The 25,158-nt window shown below is 53.8% G+C and overlaps 1 protein-coding gene across 1 annotated transcript in view; it reads right to left on the minus strand.

Moving 5' to 3' along the window:
- TOGARAM2 (TOG array regulator of axonemal microtubules 2) overlaps positions 1-24,215 on the minus strand; it is a gene marked incomplete at both ends in the record, with an annotated part of 38,007 nt that extends 13,792 nt beyond the window's left edge. The window contains 17 exon segments of the mRNA XM_079720719.1: positions 1,094-1,188; positions 1,585-1,702; positions 6,333-6,491; positions 8,475-8,710; positions 9,494-9,599; positions 10,224-10,377; positions 12,740-12,904; positions 13,131-13,317; positions 15,768-15,934; positions 18,879-18,925; positions 20,584-20,774; positions 21,501-21,712; positions 22,389-22,670; positions 23,100-23,141; positions 23,144-23,212; positions 24,084-24,116; positions 24,119-24,215. Coding sequence (XP_079576845.1) covers positions 1,094-1,188; positions 1,585-1,702; positions 6,333-6,491; positions 8,475-8,710; positions 9,494-9,599; positions 10,224-10,377; positions 12,740-12,904; positions 13,131-13,317; positions 15,768-15,934; positions 18,879-18,925; positions 20,584-20,774; positions 21,501-21,712; positions 22,389-22,670; positions 23,100-23,141; positions 23,144-23,212; positions 24,084-24,116; positions 24,119-24,215 — 2,360 coding nt within the window.
- Positions 24,216-25,158: the final 943 nt, after the last annotated feature.

The following is a 25,158-nucleotide window of genomic DNA, read 5'->3' on the forward strand; positions in this document are numbered from 1 at the left end:
TAAGAAGCCCTGTTGTCTTATGTTGGGATCACATGCCCATCATTTCCCATGGCCTGTTTCAGCCAGCATGGGAGCTGCTTCACACAGAACTCCAACTGCCCACCGCCAACTCAGACCTGGGTCACTGAGCTCATGCCCTACACCCGGGTCCCACCCAATAGAGCCCAACATCATTCTGACATTCATCCCTACATTCCACACTCTTCGCCTACTGAGTTCCAAGAGAAGTGCCGGACACAGAATAATGGGATGAGAGATGTGGACTTTGCCCTCAGGAGCTCACAGACCAATGGGAGACAGAGGACTGAAGGAGGGGGCAACCGGCCCAACTGGAGGACATGAGGGCAGAGAGTCAAAGAGAGCTTCTGGGAGAAGGTGACAGGTGAGCCACATCTTGTAGGATAAATAGGCATGTTCCAGTACAGATGGCACAGCATAGGGAAAGGCACAGGAGTGAGAGAGAACGCAGGGGACACGAGCTGAGACAGCATGCGTGGGAGAGAGAGCAGGAAGTTACTCTAGAAGAGGTGGGCAGGGGGCTTCCCTGGGGCTCCAGCTTAGGAGTCCACACGTGTTCCTCCCGGGACATCGCAGAAGGGTCTTAAGTTTTAGGCACAGGAGTGACTGTCAGATTCCTGTTGGATTTCTAACCCCTCCTAATGCCCACCCTCTAGCCCCTTGGCCCATTCCTTCTCATCCGCCTTGATTCCACCTCTGCCTCTAAATTAGTCCCAGGCTGGCCACTCTGATGGGGAAAGGCCCTGCTGCTCTAAGTGAATGGAGAAACTCTGAGCTCACACAAAAAGGCTGACCAACAATCCATCCCACTTAAACTGCACCTACACGGCCAAGACTGCGGAACCCATCTCTACCAGCAGATGCTCCTGAGCCCAGCATTTGCTCTCCCCAAGATGTGGGTGAGGGAACCCTTCCCATAAATTTACCCATGAGTCCTGCTGACCCAACTAGGTCTCAGTCACAGCCCAGATGCACACCCCTCCCCCCAGGGCCACCGCGGCGGGCCCGGGCCAAGCAGAACGTCTCCATCAGCAGTCTTGGATGGGGAGCCCCAGGGAGACAAGAGCTACTGTACCCATCCTCGCCGGGCAGCCCATTCTCACACACCACCAGACTCCTCGACACCTTGCGGCCTTTGGCAGATGGAAGTTCATGACCATCTTCTATTCCCTTGAAAAATACACACAGAACATGAGCTAAAAGGGGTGGCCCTGTGGGGAATGGCCAGACACTCCAGTCTAGACCAAAACAAGAGGGATAACCTGTTCCACCTGGGAGGGCACAGGGGAGTCTTCCAGAGCACTGGTAATCAGGCCAGGGATCAAGATCCCCACTTAAAAGATGAAGGCAAAGAGGCCCAGGGAGGCTCAAGAGACACAGGCAGTGAGAGGCAGAAGCAGGTCTGAGCACCAGGAAGGAAATTCTACCCGTCAGGAGTCGTGGATGAAATTAAAGCCTCTGGAGTGCATGCCCCCCTCCCCTGACCAGTGTGAGGGCTGCGGGCTGCCAGGCTCAGCTCTGATTCCCACCCCAGACTAGCTCACACCTCACTGCTTGTTGACTCACCCACTGTTTAATAGCTATCATGACCTTCTGCAAGTCGTGGGATGGGAGGGACTGCTTCAGAAATGCATCAAACCTTGTGTTTGACATTAAGGTATTCACCATCTTCCGGCCATAAAACCTGCCATTGGAGAAAGAGCAGGATGAGAAACAACCACAGAAATGCAATATAAATTTGCTTTACATAATTTTTCTAATTACAGTAAGAGAATTTTTAATACTTTTTCTAATTATGACAGTAATCCCCACACAGTTAAGAACTAGATTCATGAAAGAATCAACAACCATAATCTCATTACCAAGAGAAAACCACTTAAATTTGTACATATTTTCTTATAGTCTTTTTTCCAAGCATATATACATTTTCGTTGATATCAGAATATATACGCAATATTTACCCAGCTTTTTTCACTTTACCATTAATCGTCTTCCCACGTCATCCTCTTCAATGGCTAAATAATATTCTGTTAGATGATTATACCAAAGTGTATTAACATTTTTCTAGCATGAGACATTTAGAAGTCTGAGGAAGTGTGCAGTGGGGCAGTCTGGGAGGGAGTGGTCAACTCCACCTGATAAACAGTGGTGGGGAAGGGGGGCATCAAGGAGGGCTTCACTGAAGAGGTGGCCTCGGGTTGGGGCTCAAAAGATGAGTAGGAGTTCACAAGTGGGATGGGATTAAGGAGTAAGTGGAGGAGGGAGACATCCCAGCGTCCATAAGACAGTCTGATAGGTCTGCAGGTGTGTGGTGGGAGAATAGCCGGCAGGGACTGGACTCAGGGAGAGAATAGGCTGGAGAAGAAGATAGGACTCAATTTAGGGAGACGTGGAGGAGTTGGGCTTTAGACTGCCGGCAATGGGAAGCTGAGAAATGATCAGATTTGCACTGAAGTCAAAACGTCTCAGGCAGCACTGTGGAGGATGGCTCTTTGGGGACAAGGGTCGGGGCCGGGAGACCTGTTAGGAGGCCACTATAATAGCCCAGGCAAAAGGTGATGAAGAGCTGACATAGGCAGGAGGGTAGGGGCAAGTAGGGACGATCAGATTCAAGAGCGGCTAAAGAAGATGAAATTGCAGGACTTGGTAGGTGATTGGAGGGGGAGCCCAAAGCACCTAGAATTATCATACTTCACTCAACCTAAAACTCCACGGGTTGTAAAATGCACCATTAATTTATTTTCCACTAAGGAAAAACAGAAAAAGAAGACACTGGTGACTTCCACTGCCTTCAGTGACACAGCCCCGTGTGTGAAGGCCATCATTTTACATCCTTTCTATCTCAGACACAGAAGTAACACTTTTGTGGGAAGTGTCCTTCCTTCCTTGGGTTGGATAAAGTACTTGTTGGTTGCTTTGTAAGAAACTGTGGAATTTGGGTCATTCTTTCAGTGATGAATATTTGTGTTAATATCGAATTTACGCCCCATCGCTCTATTTCCATGCCTTTTCTCATATACGATAACGCTTCATTTCAATGCCAAATAATAGTGTAATATTTCTAAGACATTTTAAACATGATTAAACTCAACAATTCTCCACAGTGACGCCTTAAATAAATATAAAAGGCTAACCAGCAAAGAAAGGCTCATAATGTAGTTCCTACAGTGCAAACTGTAATTCAAACATTTACACGATGAGCAACAACGATCAAGTTTGCAACTGTATAGATAGTAAAACCCAAGTCATAACTGCTGCCTGGCCAACAGCAGCTGTGAGATGCCTAGGATTCTAAGATATTAGAATGTGGAGGGGGAAAATGAAGTATGAAATTCCCCATTCTGCATCTAGATGACTTGGTAAATAATAGTGACTTTAATAAGAGAGGGAACACAGCCAGAGAAGCAGGCTTCAAGAGAAGGCAATGGGTTCATTTAGGGACAGTTTGCACTGACGATGACAGTGGGACATCCCGGTGATGGGTCCTTGGGGGCATCAGAGAAATGGGACAGATGCTCAGAGAAGGGCTGGCCTGGAGGGAGACACGGGGAAGCATCAGAGTTTGTTGTGGCTGGAGCCACAGGAAGTGATGGCACCGCTCAGAGAAGGCTGCAAGAGGGGGACGAGGACGAAGACACTCCTGCAGCCACGGGCATCGGGGTGCGGGCAGGCGGGGAAGAAAGGCACAGAGGGACCAGGAAAACCAGGGAATGTGGTACCATGCAAGCCGGAAGCATAGGGTTCCAAGAAGGAAAATGAAGTGCCGTCAACGCCATCCAGTGTGAGAGAGAGGGTCGGAACAGAGAGGGGCTTAGATCTGCAGAGATGTTGGATCTTAACGCCCATCCCCCCACCAACAATGAGGAACCAACCAACCAAAACATTCTACTTCCCTGACAATATTGTTCCTGTCAGCAAATGGCACTATCATTCACCCAGTTGTTCAGTTTAAAAACCGAAGCATCATCTTTGATTCCTCTTTGAAATCCTCGGCACCCAACTGCTATCAGCTATGCCTTCAAAATATACCCCACCCCAGCCCTCCTCCCCCTGCTGCAGCCTCCAGCACCTCTTGCCGGGACTCCGGGGTAGCCATCTGCCTGGCATCCCTTCTCCATCCTGGTCCCTCTCCCCCACTACCAATCCTCCAGTAAGTAGTCAGAGATGTTTTTTGTTTGTTGTTTTTTTATAAATAATTTTTGTTTATGAGGTAACCAAAGGGAATATTTTCTAAAAAATGATAAAACAAAAAGAGAAAGCTGCCAAAATTGTTAATCATTCTTTCCCCAGATCAGAACACCCATCAGACGGAAAACCAGGAGGAAAGCTTGGGGATCATTAAATTTGGTGTGTAGGGTAATATTTTCATGATTAGTCTCCCCTGAAATGTCCAACTGTTTTTTTCTAACTTTAGTCATCCAGCCCTTTCACTGCTCAGTGAGTCAAGGAAGGGATTTAACAATAGATACTAGGGTTGAGGGGTTGTCTCTTCCTGACCTGATTTTCAAAAACCTGGATCCTTAATGATATAGGAAGGGTTTGAGGCATATACAGATTATTTTGGAGAATACTGTAGTAAGACCAAAATTGTCTGGCCGCCCCCTCTAAGAAAGAGGACAGGTAGAGGATAGTTCAACAATAGTGGGTCCGATAGAGAGAATCTCTGTGCTATCTTCATGGGCTGATTCCTGGAGAGGTAGAATGGAGAGAAAGAAAATCCCCAAACAGGATCCTACAGAGACAGCAAGTTCCGAGCATAAAAAAGCTCTGCTTTGTCTAGGCCTTCTTCCTCTCCATCGAATTTCCCATAGCCTAACATTATGTTGTAGGAGTAACAGAATAAAGAGCTGTTTTTTTTGAATCAAAAGGCTAGCAAACATATAAAGAAGCACTCAAACTTGTTAGTAATCAAGGAGGGGAAAAACAGTATTCTGAAACAGCCATGAGCTAGAGCTTTTCCCCATCAGATGGATAAAACTGTGAAATGCAGAACCTGCAATGTTGTCAGGGTGTATTCGCCTCGGCACTCAGAAGGGAGGCAGGAGGGGCCCCGCGTGCGCCAGGGCTCCCGGCGATGCCTGGGCGGCCTGAGCGAGCACGGCCCTGACCTCACTCGCGCTCGGGGCAAATTCCCAAAGACATCCTCCTGGGCTCTGTCAGGGGCCACTTACAAGGACCGAGGTTCAGCACCGTGCGAGCGCACTGCGCGGGGTGGGAGGCATCCCGTGCATCGCATCCCTCCAGGGTTGCACTGCACGGACACCCCACACGAAGGCACTGCCTCAGACCCAACACAGAACGCAGTGTGGACATGCCCTCCGGAGATGTACCGAGCGTGCTGGGGGCCCTAGACGTGGTGATAACACGCCATGAACCGGGGAGTGTGATTAACTGCACCCCAACGCCAGGTTTTAAAGACAGTTAATCAGATCCTATCACTCTCCTGCTTAAAACCATCTAACACTGCCTCACACGCCTACTGAAAACATCCTCCAGTGCTTCCGGTCACGCCCAAACCGGGACCCCAGCTCCTGACCAGGGCCTGTGAGGCCCCCCAGGCCTGGCCTTGCCCTCTGGGCCTCAGCACCTGCCACTCCCCGCACTCACTGTGCTCCACGCAGCCTCGCCTTTCTCTTCATTAAACAGCAAGCTTATCCCACCCGGGAGCCTCTGTACTATCTTCCTTTGCTGTGACTCTTGTACCCCAGACCCTCAAAGAGCTGGGTCCTACTAGCCAATCAGTTCTCCACTCAAATGTCACTCCTTAGAAAGATTTCCCCTGCCTCTCAATCTAAAGTAGCCCTGACCCCGTTCTCTACTACATCTTGTTTTACCCCTTATCTGTGTCTAAAATTGTCGTAATTATTTACTTGCTTATTACCCAACTAGGAGGTAATCTCCAAGACAGCCGGGGCCTAAGTTTTCTTATTCACAGTCATATTCATAGTAATGAAAAGAATGCTTATCAAATATCTCTTGAAAAATTGAATGAATGGATGGCTTTATAGAGAATGGAGCTGGGCTGGGACAGGAACTAGAGCAAGATTGCAATGGCTAGAGAGGGCGTGGACGGTGAGGAAGGGGAGCCAGGGGCGGGGAGCGGTGGCCATTCCCTGAGCGGGCCCGGCTGTGGCGGTGTGGAGAGGTGGGACGACAGCTGCAGGGAAAGGACACAGCTTCGTCCAGCGACTGTCCTTCTGAGTGGCCCCGGGGAAACTGAGCCACTTGGGCCTGGGCCCTCGAGGCTGGCTGGTTGCCTTGTCTGCCCTGGGCTGGCCAGGTCAGCCATCCCCAGGACCCTGGCCCTGCATTACCTGGTGTCCTGGTTGGAGTCCTGGGCCAGCCTCACCAGGTTGTGCACCAGCATGTCTGTGTTCTCTCTGGTGCCTGAGAGGAGCTTCTCGGCGCCTATCTGCTCCAGGACAACCGAGAGGTGCTCGGCAGTGCACTTCCGGACTAAGGGGTTTCGGTGGCTGAAAGGAAAAACAATCACGGACAAGGGCTCAGCCGAGGAATGCGGTGTGTGGGTCCCCAGCCTGGCACACACGGACCTCCAGTTGTGCATCCATGTTTCATGCCTCAGTGGGCTCCAAATTCGGTCCCGAGCAGACTAAAGGGAATGTTCAAGGAAAGAGCAGACCTTCCTGACACTGGATCTGAGGATGATGACAGGGTGGACTGAGCACGTGAAGACACGTGATGTCACCAGACGCACTGTGTGCCTACCATCCCCGCTCCTTCCTGAGCTCCCGTCCTGCCTTTGCCTAAATGATGCACTTCCCCACATTTTCTCCACTTAGAATAACCTACTTCTGCCTTCTGAGCCCTCCAGCAGAAGTAGTGCTCCCTGGGGGTGGCAGCGTCCTTGTCCCCTGGGAAGTACAGGGGTACCCGCAGGGCTTCCAGGGGGCACCAAGTCTTCCTCTCAGTCGAATCCCCCATGCCCCACTGGTGCCAGGCACATGCCGACCCTTCAGCACTTCGTGGGAGTTTACTGCACATTCATTGAGCTGAACTGAGATGGGGGGGTGGGGGGATAGGAGATTGATGGATGATTTCAGGGAGAACCTGAAATCTTACAGGAGGAACCCATCAGGATGTCACCTCTTTATTTCTCACCCTATTCAATGTGGATTCAATGTGCCCACAGTCCATTAGGTGACACTGGCCCTCGGGTCCATCCCAGTGGAACACAAAGGGAGGCTTCTGGGCTCTCCCTACTCAGTCTGGTCCAGGGACCAGCACCATTAATTAGCACCTGAATCAGAATCAGCATTTTAGCCAGATCCCCGGGAATTCAAATGCACAGCCCTGTACCAGGCTCCCCTGGTTCTTGCGGACAACAGTAAACTGTCTCAATTTGCTGTGAGCACAGCCTCCCTGCCAGGCACCATACTAAGCACCTTCAAACCAACGTCACCTCAACTCTGTAAGCTACCACTGTCATTATCTTGCAGGTGAGGAAGCGGAGGCATGGGGAGGAATCGAGAGATAAGTACAATTCGTTTCTCACGAGTTAAGAGTAGCCATGGAGGGCATTCAATAAATGTTAGGTAGAGGCAGCCGCTGCTCTAAGTGCTCTTTCCTGAATCAATTCCTTTACAGTATTATCATTGGGTTGGCCAAAAAGTTCGTTCGGCTTTTGCCATAAGATGCGCTGGAAAAACCCGAACGAACTTTTTGGCCAACCCAATATTATCCCCCTTTTACAGATGAGGAAACCAAGACATGGGGAAGTTTAGTAACAATCCAGGATGTGAACCCAGGCAACATGGCTCAGGAGCCTGTAGGCAAAGGCCTGTTGGCTGCTCCAACACACCCTGGGTTCTACCTGATAGGCCACCCCGCGTAAGGGTCGGTGTCGTGACTGGCTTGCTGGGGTTGAGAGTTGTTTCACCCTGTGGGAGAAAGGGCTTGGGAAATGCTTCTGGTTTTGCTGCTGGGTTTGGTTTTTTACATAAAGAGAAAGCAGATCTGGCTGCAGACAGGCTCCAATAGCTGCCAGCCCCCTCCTCCTCCCCAGAAGGCCAAGCGGTGCCAGCTGGAGGAGATCTTGTGCCTTGCTCTCCTCGTGGCCCGGATTTCATCAGAAGGAAGTACCTCTCCCCTGAGAGAGTGGCAGGGGCTCCTCAGGCACAGGCCAAAGGCTGCCTCTGCCGCCCTGTCTCTGGGGACATTACCACAGCCACTAGGGGCTCCCCAGTGTTGAGCAGACGATAGCACCTGTCCCTTCCCAGCTGGGACCCGGGGCTGCCCTGAGCTCCCCTCATTACCCACAGGCTGGTCCAGGAGAGGTGGGAGAGAAGCCCAGCAGGGAACGGGGGTCTTCCTCGCCCAGGAAAATACGTGAGGCACCTGCGCCATCTCCCTACTCCTCCCCCACCCCGGCGCCTGCCCCCTTTGCATCACCTTCCCAGGCCACCCCCACCCCCCCCAGACAACAGGCCCCCGCATACTAGATGCCCGCCGAGGTGAGGGCCACCAGGGAGCGGGTGGGGGTCACGTGCTCCACCATGGCCCCCAGGGACCGGCTGGCCGCCCTCTGGATGAACTTGCTGGTGTTTCCCATCTTCTGGAGCAGGCAGCGGGCGATCTCTTCAGCCTCCTGGTCCATATTCTTCTTCAAGGCCCGGCAGAGTTCTCCCAGGGTGCTGATGGCCAGGCGGGACACCTTGGAGCGGAGGCTGGTGACCTTGGAGAGGGATGGGAGGGGGACCCTGCCAGACTGCTGGGCCCTGCCAAGGGCGCCAGCACAGACAAAGAAGGAGCCTTGCACCACCCTCCGCAGACCGCACCCTCACCCGGGCCTCGGCCTTGCCAGGCTGGAAACGGAAACCCTGCAGCTGCTCTGGGCAAAAGAGTCCCGTTTTAAAGAAACACTATTACTGTTGCTATCATCATAATTATCAATTCTATTATTATCATTACCATCTGAAATTTGTGCAACACTTAGTCTGGAAAACACAGTTATTTAATTGGACCTTCACAAGGCCCCCCACTGGGACAGTCTGTTCTCAAGGGCCTGGGTCATGGCCTCCACTTGTGATAAGATGCATCTTACTGCCCCTCTGAGCCCAGCCTAGGCCAAGCTCTAGCCCCACAGAAGAAAGAATTTGGGAAATGTCACAACTGCCCAGAAGTTAGAGATCTGGCCCAGCACACTCCATCCCTCCTGAGGCGTCCTAAGTACAGAGGACAATGCAGGGCTGTGACAAATGGGCACATAAGATTCTGATTGTTTCAATACCCAGAGATTAGAAATAAGGAAACCCCAGGCCTCAGCTTTCCAATCTGAGAAATGGGTGGCTAGCTCCTGCTTCAGTGGCTGAGGGCTGAGAAATAGGCAGGGATGCCCATGTTGCAGGGAGCCATGGGCCCCTCCATGGCTGCTGTGTGACCCACCCTGAGCAACAGCACCAGGGAAGGGGGACTGGCTGGGGCTCAAGCAGAGGACACAGGACACAGGAGGCCTCACCTCTCCAGTCACGGCCAAGCACACGTCGTGCAGCCTCCCAGCAAGGACCTCCGAGTGACAGGCCGCCAGGCGCTGGATGCTCACCAGGCCCTTCTCCTTCATCTGCCTGAGAAGCAAGTCCAGGCCCTGTCACAGGCAGTGGGGATGGGAGGAGCCCCTCCCTCTGCAGACCAGGGCATCCACGTCACCAGCACCTCCACCGCAGTGTGGAGAGATTCAATGGCCTCGGCGGCAGGGTGTCCTGGTGTAACACCCAGGCTGAAATCCTAACCGTCCCGTGCAAGCCATTCTACGGGGCCCGTGGCCCATCCCCACCCAGGATGGAAGCCCACCCCAGAGCCCGGGCCTACGCCAGACACAAAGCCAGCATCTTCAGGGGAAGGCACTTGCACGTGAGAACTGAAGACAAGGAGGCCTCCCTGCAAACGTTCTGGGCCCCGAGTCACCGCTCTGCTCACAGCTAAGACTGTGTGGGGGAGGAACACGGGAGCAGAATGAACTTGACTTAGAAAAATGAAGGGCTGTGACCTTCCTCAGGCCCCCATGAAAGCGCCCCGGAGTCAGATCGTACTTTCTAGGGCCGGCTCTGGTGCACCACAGAGCAGTGCACGGGGCAGGCGCAGGCGGCCAGACCCACAGGCACTCCCCCGTCACGCCTCGTCCAGGGGACCAGGGCCTGCAGTGGGGGAGGCAGGGGGCGGCGGCCGGAGCACAGGGAGTGTTTCCTCACCAGTCGCTGCGGTCCAGGCACTGCAGAGCGTCCACCAGCCCCAGCTCCGCGTTCGAGAAAGGCCTTAGCCCCTTAAAAGCCCGAAGATCCGTCTCCTCCTCCTCTTCTTCCCACTCAGGAGACCCCAAAGTAAGCACCGCAGGTAAGGAGTGAGCTGCACTCACAGAGAAGGAAAGGAGCAGGCGGGTGGTACCCAGAGGAGCCGCGACCTGCACAGCGCCGAGCCCACCTCAGGGGGACACGCAGGGAGAAGGGAGCCGCGAGGGTGAGAAGCCAGGGCCTGGGCTGCACTCCCTGGGGAGCCACAGAGACCACCTAACTCCTACCCCTGGTTGACAGTTTCTACCCCTCCCATCACCAATCTGATTATTATAAACAAAGCGGCCTGTGATAGGCTCTTGATGTCACGTGACCAAGCCCACCGCAGTGGTGACGCACCTGCAACCCTGCCCTGTCTGTGGCTCGAGGTGAGGCCAGCAAGTCTGTCAAGGAACGACTCCCCTGCTCTCACCTCATCCCCACCCAGGAGCCTGTGTTACGGCTTCTCCTCCTTCCCTCCGACTCTCCATCCTTTTGTGAAGCCACCCAAGACAGGGAAGTGGCCCAAAGGCAGCCGGCGGGAGGAAGCAGGGGACAGTGAAGGCACCGATGAGACAATTAGCTGACACTTGAGTGGTCGAGATGTGGCCACACTTGCAGGGACTGACAATAAGCAGGGATGTTGTTTAAAAATCAGATCACGTGGCCTTCCCTGGTGGTGCAGTGGTTGAGAGTCCGCCTGCCGATGCAGGGGACACGGGTTCGTGCCCCAGTCCGGGAAGATCCCACATGCCACGGAGTGGCTAGGCCCGTGAGCCATGGCCGCCGAGCCTGTGTGTCCAGAGCCCGTGCTCCGCAACGGGAGAGGCCACAAGAGTGAGAGGCCTGCGTACCGCAAAAAAAAAAAAAAAAAAATCAGATCACGTTTTCTAGCCTCTCCTTCCTTGGGGGCAGATGCCAGAATCATAAAATTCTAGAACAGGAAGGACGTTTGGAGCTTTCCATCCGGTCCAATGCTCAAATCACAGAGCTGAGGCACCAGAGGCCCACAGAGGCTGGGGACGCCCACGGTGCCTCAGTTCCTCCATCAACAGAGCCTGAACTGGAATCCAGAGCTCTCACTTCCTGCCTAGTTTTCTTCAGAGGTTCATCTTTACATGACTTTCACTATGGCCTATCTAGGAGGTCCTGGGTAAATCTGAATCGGGGCAGTCCTTTATTTAAAACCAAGAAAAAAAAGAACTCATTCCTGGATTCTCCTCTCAGCTTTGCCATTGGATCAAGATTCATTAGCCAAAGTCTTAGTCCCTATGGGCCACCATCACCTTGAGAGACCTTGGGTGAGCTTGAGTCTCTGTTGTCTATAAAATGAGTGGCTTAGGTTAGATAGCTCAATATTTCCCAAGTGTCAACCATTCAGTTACCAATTTCATGATTTTTTTGCTATATCTCTAAATTACTTTTACTTTATTTACATGGTACTTTTCTTCAAATCAACCCACTTTTCAAATCCTAAATAAGTTTATTTTAAAGGGAAATTTATGTCACTACCATAATTGGTAAATGATTATTTGTCATGGTATATGATAAATATGTACAGTAAAAGAACATTATAAACTCAAGCTATAAAAGGACAGTCAGCTTCTGATGTCTCAAGCTGGGAGAAGGATCTCTTTGTTTAAAAAGGAGATTCACAAGTCTTAGAGAGGTGCTAAAAACTAGCACCAGATTAAGACTTTCTACTTGGTGGAATCAAAAGGATAGAAAGAGACAAGACAAGGGAGGTCAGTCAATATTATTTCCAGCACAAAAATGATGCTCTATTCTACCAACAATGTCCACATTTAAAGAAACTCTGAACCAGGTTGGTTGTTTTCAAATGTTCTTTACTAGCAAAATCTTTTCAAATGAAATCCCACGTGGAGCCCCAGTATTCAAAAAGGGGAGGCAAAATAGACACTCCTCTGGTAGAATGGGGACAGGGCCTCCCCTTGTCCCTTGGCACCTCCATGAGTGTCCCATAGAACCTTCAGGTCCTCAGATCCCAGTCTGTCACCAGCCCTGTCCAGCCCTGACATTTTATGAGGCAACAAGCAAGAACCCAGGGTCTTCCCAGAACCCTTTTTTCCTCTTCCTGGTGTTTCCAGCTACTTCCATGGAGGCTGCTTCCCAGCCTCTGTGGTCCTGGTGCACTGGTGAGTCCTCTAGGACATGTCACGCAGGCTGGGCACACCTGTCCAGCCATCCACAATTCCCGTGACAACAGCCTGGGTCTCCAGCCTGGCCCACAGATACTTCTGACTTCCAGACACTGTTCCTGTCTCTGGCAAGGTGACCACCCCAGGCTGCCCCCTCCTCCGACATGGGCAACTGGCAGAGGCAGAGCAGCAGAAGTCACCCTTGCCACACCCCAAAGCACCCCAAGACAGCATAGCGAGGGGGACACGTGCCCCCCAACCAGTTGGTCTAGGTCCCACCTGAAGCATGGCGGGCGAAGCTGAGCCCCTGCTTGCTGACAGGGATGCTGGGCAGTGGGGCCCGGTTGGCCCGCTTCTTCAGGATGACGCCGATGTTGTTTCTGCAGGGGCTGCTCAGCCCAGTGGGCACAGAGAGGGTCCCACTGCCCTGGAGGGAAAGGAGGCCTGTGGAGGCAGAGAAAGTCCGAGGACAGAGCTGGTCCTGCCTGTCCCCCGGCCCCAGAGTCCCCCTTTGGAAATGGGCCCATCAGTGAGCTACAAGACAGCAGACGTGGCTCCCTGTCCAGTCTCAGGACGGAGAGGGTGGGAGGTGTGGACAGCCTCTCTTTCGGCCCAGGTGTTGGCCAAGAAGTCTCCCCAGCCTGAGGGGGCCTTCCCAAGCACCCAGTACCTTCCTTCATCAAGGTCCTCTGGGAGCCCAGGCTCTGGGAAGCGAGTTCCTTCCCCCTCTCCTTCTCTGGCTCCTTCACTCTCCGAACCAACTCCATCTCCTTCATCTGCTTCAGCCTCATCTTCTCCTGGGCAGACCTGGCAATGGTGACCTGGATCCGGTACAAGATCAAGGCAAACTCCATCACCTTGGGGACCCAAGTGTGCTTTCTATACCTTCTTCACTCATTCCATCATCAGGAATGTGAGTGGCTCCTGTGTGCTGATTGCTGTTCTGAGAATGAACAAAAGGTCAAAGGCCTTGCTCTCCATGAGCCACATGGAGTGGGGAGATGACAGCAAACAGACAGCCTCTAATATCAGGCAACATGCACCGGAAGGCAAGTAAGGGACACAGGGTGACGGGGCTTCTGTTTCAGGTATGGAGACCCAGAGGGACTCCCAGAGGCGGTGAAACTGAAGCAGAGACATAAGTGAAGCGGGGAGCAGGCCCTGAGGCTGAAGTGCACTGGGCGTGGCTGGGAGTCCTGAGGAGGACACAGGCAGGAGCACCCTGAGTCAGAGGAGAGGCAGGACACAGGTCGGAGGTGGCAGGGATGGGGCCGGAGCCACAGCGCACTGGGCCCTGTGGTCCATGGTGGGGACTTGGGCTTTTCCTCTGGAGGACACAGCAAGCCACTGGAGGTTTTGAGCAGAAGAGTGACGTGATCTGATTCTTTTTTTTCTTTTTCTTTTTTTGGCTGGATGGGGGGTATTCTCTAAGTGTTGTTTTTAATGACTTTTTATTTTGGAATAATTTAAGACTCACGAGAAGTTGCAAAAATAGAACAAGGGGTTCCCATGAGGTGGGACTTGGACTAGGATAGCAGGAATACAGATGGTAGAATGGCTAGATTCTGGACATGTTTCAAAAGTAGAGCCCACAGCTTTGGCTGGTATATGAGGTGTGGGATGAGTGAGAAAAACAGAAGGCAGGGATGGGCCCAAGATTTGGGGCCAGAGCAGCTGGAAGGCTGGAGGTGCCTTTTACTGCCATTCATGGAGAGGGGACACTGGGAAAAGGAGGTTTTGCGGGGGTAAGAGTTCAACAGTTAAGCCTTGGACAAGGTAAGCTTGAGATATAATTAGAGACCTAAATGGAGATGTTGAGTATCAGTTCTATATAAACATAGTCATATAATTTAACAGCTACTGGAGATTGGGGTAAGTCTGGGCTGGAGAGGGAGATTTAGGAGTCCTCAGCATAGAGGTGGTACCTAATGCCATGGGCTGGATCAAGTCACAGGGGTCAGTATAAATAGATAAGACGCTAGAGGTCTGAGCCCTGGGGGCTCCAGTACGCAGAGGTCAGGAAGACGAGAAGGCGGCAGCAAAGAAGGACCAGGAAGGAGCTAACTTTGATGTAGTCAGAGAAGCAAGAAAGAAGCCATCCCTCACCTCCGTCCCTCAGCGGGGAATTCAAGAAGGATGAGCCACAAAAGCTGGCAATGGGTCAAGCTGGAAGAGCACTGAGATGTGTTGCACGTGGGAAGGTGGTCTCACTGATGCCTCAATGGGGGCAGTTTCAATGGGGCTGGCGGGGACTAAGCCCAGCTGGCCTGCACTCAGGAGAGGACGAGTAGAGAGACAAGGCAATATTTTTCTTTGGTTTGGTTTGGTTTTAAGATGAGAGAGGCAACAGAGAGCTAGGATGCTGGTGGGAATGATCCCGTTTCAAGGAGAACATTGTTGATGCAGGAGAAGGACAAGTGCTGGAGCTGGAATATTAGATGGATTGAGCTAGAACAATAGGAGAAGGTGGTGAGTGAATGGGGTGCTTGAGGTTGAGAAATGACGGTGGTGAAGTTGTTTGCAGTGCCAACGTCTACAGTATGACCATGGGAGTGAGTGGCTAAGGTGGGGTGGAGGATGAGATCATTTCATGGCCCTGAGTCGTTCTCCCTTTGTCTCATGGTCCGTCACCCTCGCTGGACTGGGAGGATGTGGTGCCTGGACCTTATCAGCATCACTGGATCCCATAGTATATGCATATAGCAGGCTTTCAAGATATGTTTATTGCACTCTTATATCTCTGTTTCAAATAATGACCATAACAGTGACTCTCCATGTTTCACTGAATTCATCCAGATGAGAATCTGCATGAATCATCTGGATCAAGGTCACCTTAGGAGTCCAAGGTATTTGTCAGCCTGTCAAGCACAGGCCTTTGGCTGATCTGCCGCTGCGTCAGCTGCCTCTGGGTTGCTATCTTGGGTGTTGGTTCAGATTACTAGGCTTGGTTCACCTAAGCCCCTCTGCACTCTCCCCCACATCCCACTTGCTTCTGAACCATGTGTGACCTCCTTCTGCTCTCCCTTCTTCCCTCATCCGCACCCCTCAGCTCCCCACTGTACCCTTCCCTTCACCTAGTCTCCCTCACCTCCATCCTTCTTCTCCTCTCTTCTTTCTCTTCTTTTCTCCAGCCTTCACCCCAAACCCATCTATAGGTTCTGGCCTCAAGTACTAGGGGCAGCTGCCTCGGGGCTCTTCCTTGCCTCCCTCAAGCTGGTCCCACACTTACATATTTCAGAAACATGTGTGTGTTCAGCCAGTGGTCCACTCTGACCCCAGCTTCCTCTTCCCCTCGCTTTCCAGGTACCTTGGTGCCACTCTCCTTCTGGTCCTCTTCTTTTAGCGAGGGTTGGGTTTCTCTGGCATGGCTGGAGGAGAAGGCTGTCAGCGTAGGAGCAGACTGAGATGAAGGCAGGGCAGGCTTCTCAGGGGCAGCAGACCTGTCTCTGACGGGCAGGACCAAAGGTTTTGGCTCTGAAGAGTAGAGAACAAGAATGGAGCTGAGGACGCCCAGCACCCAGGAGCAGCAGCAGTCCCTCTGGGTCTGAGGCTCTATGACCCTGTGGTTGGTGTGACATTTTCCTGCCTAAGCCCCTCACCCTCGGTTCTTCTGCCCGATGCTTCCTTGCTGGAGAAAGACACAGGTTCAATTTACTGTACAGGGCGGCTCTGGCACGTATAGAACAGGCTGCCCGAGGACCAACACCCTCCTCCTTTCATCCCTCTATCCACTCATTCCACTAGTACTGCACACCTTATTCCAAGACTGGGGGTGGGGGGATGCGGGGAGGGAGGAGGGAGGAGGCTGGGCAGGAAGTAGGGGCACATCGGTTATCTAAGGGTTTTAAGATATTTCCTGAGAATGTAAGTAAGTCTGTCTTAACTGGGAGGTGTGTACTTCAGAAAGAGGAAAAATGAAATGCGCCCACTGACTGTTACATACCACCATGCTCCTATCTCAGACTATGACACAGCATGAAGGGCCCAGAGGACTAATGTCAGCCCAGGGCTCTCATTTTACAGACAGGAAAGCTGAGACCCAGTGACCTTCAGGCGCTCTTACGATTGATAAAATACAAATTCATTTCCAAATGACATCAAATCCATAGTATCTCTTTGTCATTCTATATTTTCCCAATTAATGGCTTCAAAGAGCACATTTCTGGTAATAGAGGCAGTGTTCGGGTAGATTCATTCGTTTTCTTTTTTAATTTATTTATTTATTTATTTATTTTTGGCTGTGTTGGGTCTTCGTTTCTGTGCGAGGGCTTTCTCCAGTTGCGGCGGGTGAGTGGGGACCACTCTCTGTCACGGTGCGCAGGCCTCTCACTGTCGCAGCCTCTCCCGTTGTGGAGCACGGGATCCAGACGCGCAGGCTCAGTAGTTGTGGCTCACGGGCTCTAGAGCACAGGCTCAGTAGTCATGGCACACGGGCTTAGTTGCTCCGCAGCATGTGGTATCTTCCCGGCCCAGGGCTCGAACCTGTGTCCCCTGCACTGGCAGGCGGACTCTCAACCACTGTGCCACCAGGGAAGTCCCCACTCGTTTTCTTTTAATGAAAGAAATGTTAACCAGGTTCTCCTGCTCACAAAGTTTGGAGTTCACTGTCCTTGAGTGAACTTGCAAATCAGGGGTCCTCTGGAATGGGGGTCACCATCTGGGGCTGCCTGAGGCTGAAAAGGGTTTTTTTTTTCTTTTCTTTTTTAATATTTATTTGGCCGCATCTGGTCTTAGTTGCGGCACACGGGATCTTCCTTGTGGCACGCAGGCCTCTCTGTAGTTGTGGTGCGCGGGCTCAGTAGTTGAGACGCAAGGGCTCTCTAGTTGTGGCACGTGGGCTTCAGAGCACATGGGCTCAGTAGTTGTGGCTCGTGGGCTTAGTTGCCCTGCAACATGTGGGATCTTAGTTCCCTGACCAGGGATCAAGCCCGTGTCCCCTGCATTGGAAGGCAGATTCTTAACCACTGGACCACCAGGGAAGTCCCAGAAAGGGTGTGTTGAGCCTGGGGGTCTGGCAGGGCTCCCAGGTCACCCCAGATCTCTGCCCAGCCCACACCTTCTGCCAAAGATCCCTCCTGGGAGAAGGATCCAGGGCCGAGGGAGAGGAGGGGCGAAGCCTCTATCTGCCCAGAAGTAAGGTAGGACTGAGGGTACAGGTGTCCATGTGCCAGCTGACCAGGGCAGGGACTGCAGAAAAGCCACAAGATTGGGGGAAGCCCTCAGCTTCAGACAATACCACGTGAGCCCCTACGACGTGCCAGACGTGGTCCCCAAATTGTTCCCAGCCGACAGCTGGAGGGTCAGAGAGCCCCTTAAGGACTTTGCCACTTTGTAGCCCCTTCTCACCTATGCCTCCAAGAGACACCCTAGAAAGCCTTGTCCAAGCAGCCTGGCCCCTGCCCCCTGGGGACCTGGTTCTCAAGCAGCAAGCTGGTGAGGTAGACAAGGGAGTAGCTACAGGCTCGGGTCCCCTGGCTCAAAGCCCCATTCCAGTGCTCTCAGGGTAGCCCTTAAGGGACACTGGGTGCCAGTGTGCGCCACACCAGACTGCCCCAGCTACCCCGCAGCAGCCCAGCCGGGGAGAGCGGGAGGTGCAGCCACCACAGAGGTTTCTGTGCCAGGCCTGCCTCTCGGGCCCAGCTGAGCATCTTAACCCTGGAGCCTCCTGGGCAGCAGCCTCCCCCTGGCCAACTGACCCACCTGCTGAGCTGATTACAGAGTAAACTGCTGGGAAGCTAGACAAGAGTCCACTCCCTCCTGCCGGTCAGCACAGCAGCTGCCTCTAGCCCCCCAACGCCTGAGGCCTAGGCTCAGGGTGCTCCGCCCAGGTCCCCTCCCCCAACCTTCCATCCTCTCCACAAACTAGGTCATCAGGCTGGAGAGCCTCCCCGGGCCTCGGCCACCTGCCTCACTGCCAGCCTGGTTCGCTCTATTCCCCTGATGCTGAAACCTTCCGGGATGGGCTGACTAAGGCATTGTGGGGTGTGGTTTAATTTCTCTCTCTGTCTGCAGAGGAATCCTCTATACACTTAGAACCGCGCAGGGGCAGCAGACACACGATGGGTCAGTAGCACCAGCTTTGGAGCTGTGAGGACCTGCGTGCAAATGTATCAAGGCTGCTTTCTGTGCCCTGAGGCCAGGGAGAAGGTCCAGCTTCAGTTCAACCCCCTGTCAAATGGGGACAGCGCCGTCTCTCTCAGCTGGGTGTTCATGAAGCGACTTGCGCTGGTGGAGGGCAGCACAGAGCAGGGGCCACCGTCCGTGGCACCAGGGTGACTTCTGCTTTCCCGTCTGTGAAATGAGGGGCTTGAGTCTGACAGCACCCAGGTCTCCTCTGGCCCTAATTCTGATCCCATGATCCAGCCCAGGAACCAGAGAGTCAAAAAAACACATGGGGGTGTGCACGGCGAGTACATACCCAGAGATCTGGGGGTCTTCTCCCGAGGCCCACTCTCCCGAACCAATCTTAAAAGAATGGGGGAGAAAAAAGCACCCATGAGACATGGCAGGCAAGAGCTCCTGCTGTGAGGAACCCAGGCTAGCTCCAGGAGGGGGCAAGGGCCGAGGGGAGAGCACAGCCGAGGGAGCCGTGGGTGGCCCTGTAAAGAGGCTCCTGGCCAGGGCTTCAAAGCCGCAGGAGATGCAGTCCCTTCCGCAAACTTGAGGGCAGGCTGACCGGCAGGCCAAGCCGGGCCAGCCTCAGTGGGATGGAGCAAAAGTCAAAGATGATGCTGAAATTGGAAGATCAAAGGGAACACCTGCCCCTTGGTGGAAATCGGGAGGTTGTAGGAGGGAGGCAGTTCGGGGAGACACGAGGTGTTCTGTCCGTGATGCCATGACGGTGGCACATCCTCCCTCCCTGCCTCTGATGCTGGATCTGCATCAGCCATGAGGACCCTGAGGCTGCTCAACAGGAGGATGGAAACACAGAGCTTGACTCTGGGGAGACCTCAGGGTAAGAGCAGGGGACACGGAAGTCACCCATCCCCCATGATCTTGGATGCCACTGCACAGATAAGATCCCAGGGGAGGACAAGGAGGTGGGGGGCAAAAGGCTCTGGAACAAATTTAAGAAATGATGAAAGAAGGTGCACAGGAGGCTGCCTGGAAGGTCGAGAAGCAGGTTTAAAGTCAGGAAGGTGAGGAAGAAGAGTCCAAGGGCATCAACAGCTCAGATGGTGCAAAAAAGCCAAGAGCAGTGGGTTGGGAGGGAGGGTCACTTATCTGGGGCCAGAGAGTCATGAGAGCCACCAAGAACTCTCAGAGGGGAGGGAGAGGAGGGTGTCTGAGCAGGAAAGGAGGAGGCAGTGTCGATGGGGAGGAGGGAGGTCAACTGCGAAATCAGGCAGAGAACTCAAACCCAGGAGCAGATCCACAATGGGTTCCCACACTGCACCAGGGGTGGGAAAGATGTGGACACGCCTACAGTCAGAAGGGAAGACAGCATGGGAGACAGAGGGAGAGAAGAAGCTTGAGAGAAATAGGTACAGCTGACCCCAAATAAAGCGCACACTCTCTCTCTCTCTCTCTCTCTCTCTCTCTCTCTCTCATACACACACAGTCACTCCAGCAGTCTGGCCTGACCACAGGGATGTCTTTGGCCATGTGGAGAGCACCCCCTATCCCACTTACAAGCCATAAGTCCAGATTCACTACAACACAGAGATCCTCTACCCGCTGATTCCAAGCCTTTTGGGGGTATGAAGACCCCTTTTTAAGTCCAAAAGTTTTGTGGACTCCCCCCCATATACACAGACACGATAATACTTGTATTTTTAGTGTCCATTAATTAAGAAAATATCAATACGTCGTCACAAAGAGCTACCATGAATTCAATAGAGCTTTAAAATAATTTGTATTTTATTCATCACTGCAGCAACCACACACATCAGGACAGAGGCCAAGACATTGTTAATTAAGCCCATACACCCCTCCTGCTGGAGTCAAGGGTCAGAGCTGTGACCACCCCAGGTCTGAGGCTCACAGTGGAGGACCTTGTCCCTCACACGCCCAGCCTCCAGAGTTCTGCCCTGGCGTGGAAGCTTAGCCATAGGGAGCCCAAGCGGATCTTGGGGGCTAGACGAGAGAGGACTGCAAGGTACTTTTGACTTAGCGCTGCTTACCGTGTGGTGGCAGGCCTCAGGCCCGTGAGGATGTCCTGGACTGGAGGCAAGAGGCTGGGAAGGGAGCCAGGCGTGCAGGAGGAGGTCCCGGCGGGCACCCTGTCCTTTGGGATGGGCGGGATCACAATGCCCCCCAGGGACTTGTGCATCTTCTCGTCACTGCAGTGCAGGTACTGCTGGGAGACCTGCACCTGGGAGCGGAGGTGAAGGAGGGGTCTGGTCCATGAAACATTCCACTCTGGATGCTCACCTCGCAGGCACCTCACCCAGAGTGGTCCCTTCTATCAGCAGCCACCTGGGCAGAAGTGCTGGCAAGTATCCTCTGTTTCTCTTTCCAGCCACACAACCCTGGGGCCCCCAGCTTCATTGTTTCCTTACCATTTTAGGCAAGAAAGGAATCCCCTCATTCCTACTCCAACCCCTTTTGTTATTATTATTATTTGTTTTTCTGGTCTCATTTCAGAAAATCCTAGAACGTCAGCGCCGAAAGGGATCCTCAAAAACATCTGGTCCAATTCCCTCTTTTTAGTGCAAACTGGGGCCCAGAGAGGGGAGTGACTTGCCCAAGGTCACACAACCGGTGAGGGGCAGAGTGAAAACCAGAACCCAAATCCCCAGAGTCCCAGCCCAGCATTCCTTCCCCTCTGCCACTGTTCCTTGCCAGAAATGGGGAGGGCCAGAAGCACGAGGAATTCTGGAACATTTAGATCAGAGATGGCTTGGGAACCACCAAGTGTAAGACAGGTGGTCACACAGCCTCTGCTCAGGAGGATTGGGCTCGGTACCTCTGGGGCAACTCCCAAGCCAGAGAAGATACCTCCAGAGAAGCTCAGGGCTTGGGAACAGGGCTTGCTAACAGATAGAAAGAAAAACAGAAGGGCAGGGAAGCAAGACTCAGAGCAGCCCAACCGCCTTACCTCCTGGGCACCGGGTCTCAGTTCCTGGGGTCCCTGATGGCTCCTGGGTGGGTCCAGACCTTTGTCCTTGGCTCCGCTGGCCTCTGGGGTGGTGGGGATGCTCTGGATGGGAGGCATCGGCCTGGGCACCCTCAGCAGCCTCTGAGAGGCAGCCCGGGGGATGGCGTTCCTCAGGGGAACTCCTTTGGGGGCTCCCCCAGGATCCAGAGAGGCTGTATGGGGTGGGGACGGGGAGTAGGTTAGTCTCAGGAGTGCGGGGAGTGGGGTTAATTGAGATGCTGGCAACAGGGCTTTATGTCCAGGGGCAGCTGAGACGGAGAGATGAGGGCACAGATCCGCCCCCAGCTCTACCTGCACCACGAGACTCTGCTGAGTGTCCTTTCCCACTCCTGTAAAATTTGGTAGAAAGTGTCAATCAAAGTTACCTATTTAAAATTCAGAGGCAGGTTGGGTAGAAAGGGAAACGAAATCAGTACTGAGTTAGGAGTGAGGACAGCAGGTTCTAGTCCTTGCGTCCAACTGAAAACCACTGGGTGGCGTTAAGCATAGCCGGTGGGAGTGGGAAGAAGAATATAGTCAGATTTGTGTTCAAAAAGAATTCCTCTGCAGCGAAGACTAGAAGACTAGAATTCCTCTGCAGTGAAGACTAGAAGACTAGAATTCCTCTGCAGCGAAGACTAGAAGACTAGAATTCCTCTGCAGCGAGGGTGAGAATGGGGAGGCAGGTTGGGAGCTACTGCAGAGGCCCTGGTGGGAGACGGCGTTCCAGGGAAGAGGTGGAGGGTGTAGAGAGAGGGTGCTTGGCAGGTGACCCCTGACTAGCCCAGCTGCCAGCTGGGGCTCACAGCCTCACAGCCCAGGTGGCAGGTGGACAGGCCCAGGGCTCACCTCGGGGAGATGCTGCCAAGCCCTCCAAGAGTCTCCTTGTCTTGAGCTTGTCCTTAATCTGAGTGGTGCCCCGGGCCACACGGTTGGCCTCCGACTCCAGCGAGGGAAGTGGCACCAGGGGCTGGGGGCCCAGCGACAGGGCCCTGAGCTTCCTGGGATGGCCATTCCTGGCCTGCCAGCCCTTCAGGGAAGCATCCAGCTTGAGGCTGCCAGGGTCCCCACGTCCACTCAAGAGCTGCGACGGCTTCTCTAGCAGGACGCTCAGCGCTGGCCGGGGGGAGGCTGAGGGAAGCAGAGACCAGAGCTGCGGTGTTAGAGGAGCCCAGGTCCTGAAGCCAGAGACCACAGCCCTGCCTTCCCGGGGTTCCTAGGAGAGCCCCACTTCCCTGTTCCTGCGGGTCCCCTCCGTACAACTCCATCCCCTGAGGCACAGGATTGAAAGGACCCACCTAAAACCAAAGGCCATCTTCCGTAGGGACCAAAGTAAAAATAATACCTGCCGGTAGCTTGAGGACACAGCCGGGCATCTAAACACACCCATCTCCTCCCTCCAGGACGAGGCCCAAGCTCTGTTCCATGGTCACTGGCCCTGACTGGGCAGCTGTCAGGTGGAATCCCCCATCTCTGCCCAAAGGCCCCAGAGAGGCTGCCCTGGGCACTCGAAGGCCATTTGATGTGACCAAGTCACCAGGCCCAGTCCCCCAGTCTTACCTTTTCCAAAAGTCTTTGGGCTGGAGTCACTGCTTCCCCTGGGAGTGTACGGGGCCCAGCACTGGTCCAAGGGATGCTCTCACAGTACACGGCCACCAGAGCCCGAACCTTGCCTGGGGACAGAAGCACAGGGAGAGCAGCATCTTAGAGTCCACTGAGGCCAGGACTGAGGACAGACTGCCCCGGGCTCTCTGCAGCCCGTCCCCCAAAGCAGAGCCTGGCCCTCAGATGGGGGCTTGCCATCCCGACTCCAGCAGCCAGGGCACCGTGATCCCCACCAGAGCCCACTCTTCCCCGCCCTCTCGGCCTGACTTCTCCCCACAGCTTGGCTCCAGACCCCTCCCCCCATTACACCTTCTCAGCCTCCTTCATGGGCTCCCCAGGTGCTCTGCCCTGAGCACCGCGGCCCGCTTCCTGAACTGCTCAGGCATCCCCGATTCTCCACACTCCTCCCAAGGGGTCGCCAGGCCCCTGCTCCAAGCCCTCCAGGGAGAAGTGGCCCTCCACCTCCCGAGCACCCATCCTCTCCAGGGCAGGACCTCTGATCCCCTCACTCTGCAGAGGAGACTGAGGCCCACACAGCTGGCTCCCAGCGGCAGAGCCAGGCCTGGGACCCAGTCTCCCACCACAGAGCTGGCCCCACTGTTCCCACTCTCCTGCCCTGACAGCTGAGGAAACGGGGCCAGCCGGTGCTCCTGGAGGCCCCACTCCTGTATCCTCTCCCCATCTCCATCTTCCCACCACAGAAGACCACACTCAGCCCCTCGGCCAGCCCACCAGCTCAGAGAGTGGATCAAAGCTCAGGCTGAGGAGGCCAGAGCTGGGCCAGGGAGGCCCCTGATGGACGGCTGAGCAGGGAGGGCCCACAGACAGCCTGGCCCGGATGGAAAAACCCAGCAGCCCACCTACATCCCCCAGGCGGAGCCCCTGGGAGTACCCGAGGAAGATCCCCACCCCCTCATGACTTCCCTAGGTGCCCCTTACCTGGGGGGACAGCGTCACGGTTGCCCGTGCCCTGGGTGGAGAAGACACCTGGGAGGTAGTCTGCAGGGGGCAGCTACTTTCTGGGCTGTGAGTACGATCCTCAGGCATCCAGAGGGCCCCAACCTGTAACATCCAGGGACCTGTGATGGGGAGAGACAGAAAGAAGTCAGTACAAATCACAAACACTTTTTAAACCACTTCGCGGGAAGCCCACCAGGAGTTAAAGCATTCTTATAGTGAAGAAATCTGCCACTAAACCAAAGGCCGCTTCTTTTTTAACATTTGGACTCTCTTGGATGCTTCAAAATTTCCAAGTCCCCAGGCTGCATGACTGTAGGCCGAGTTCACTGTGAAGAGTGTCAGTGAAACCCACGAACCCCCTTTGCTCGTGGACAACTCAGGGTCTTGGGGAAGGTGGAGTTTATCAAGGGGGAGTCTGACACTTTGTTTCCCCATCACTTGGTACTTTCCTCATCACTGTGCCAGCTGCCCTGGAAGCTCACGCTGAGTGTCAAGCTTTGTGACCCCTCTTATCACGCAGGTACGCGGTAGGGCCTCCCCGGAGGCCTGTCCAGTTTTCTCTCAGGCGCGCCAGTCTCCATCTGTACGAAGCTCCTGGCCCTTGTTCTCACTTTGTTGACCAGGCCAACCTCAGACCCTCTCAGCCATTTCACTGTCCTGTACTGACCGCTTGAGCACGCCAAGCCTCTTCCCAGGCCCCCTTAGCCCTCTGGGGTCAGTCGTCTGCTCCTGCCCTTGACCTGACTTCACTCTTTTTCCATGTGATAAGGGTCTCCCCGCAGACGCTGTGACTTCACACAATTTTCTAAATTCTCTGCTGAGATAATAGTGACCCATTTTCACCCTGACAGGCAGGGAGGTGAACAGCCAGAGCTGATCAGTGATAAAATCAAGGGCAAAGCCCACATCTCCCAAATCTCCCAATTTCTACTCGAGAGTAGGCCCCTCGAGATATCATCTGGGGACAGGGCAGGATGCAATGTCAACTTCCTTTTGCTGAGCAACAAATCCCAACCCAGGGACTGAGAAAACCTGCCTTCCGTCTGGAAGCCAG

The sequence above is a fragment of the Hyperoodon ampullatus genome, assembly GCF_949752795.1.
Source record: "Hyperoodon ampullatus genome assembly, chromosome: 15".
NCBI lineage: Eukaryota > Metazoa > Chordata > Mammalia > Artiodactyla > Ziphiidae > Hyperoodon > Hyperoodon ampullatus.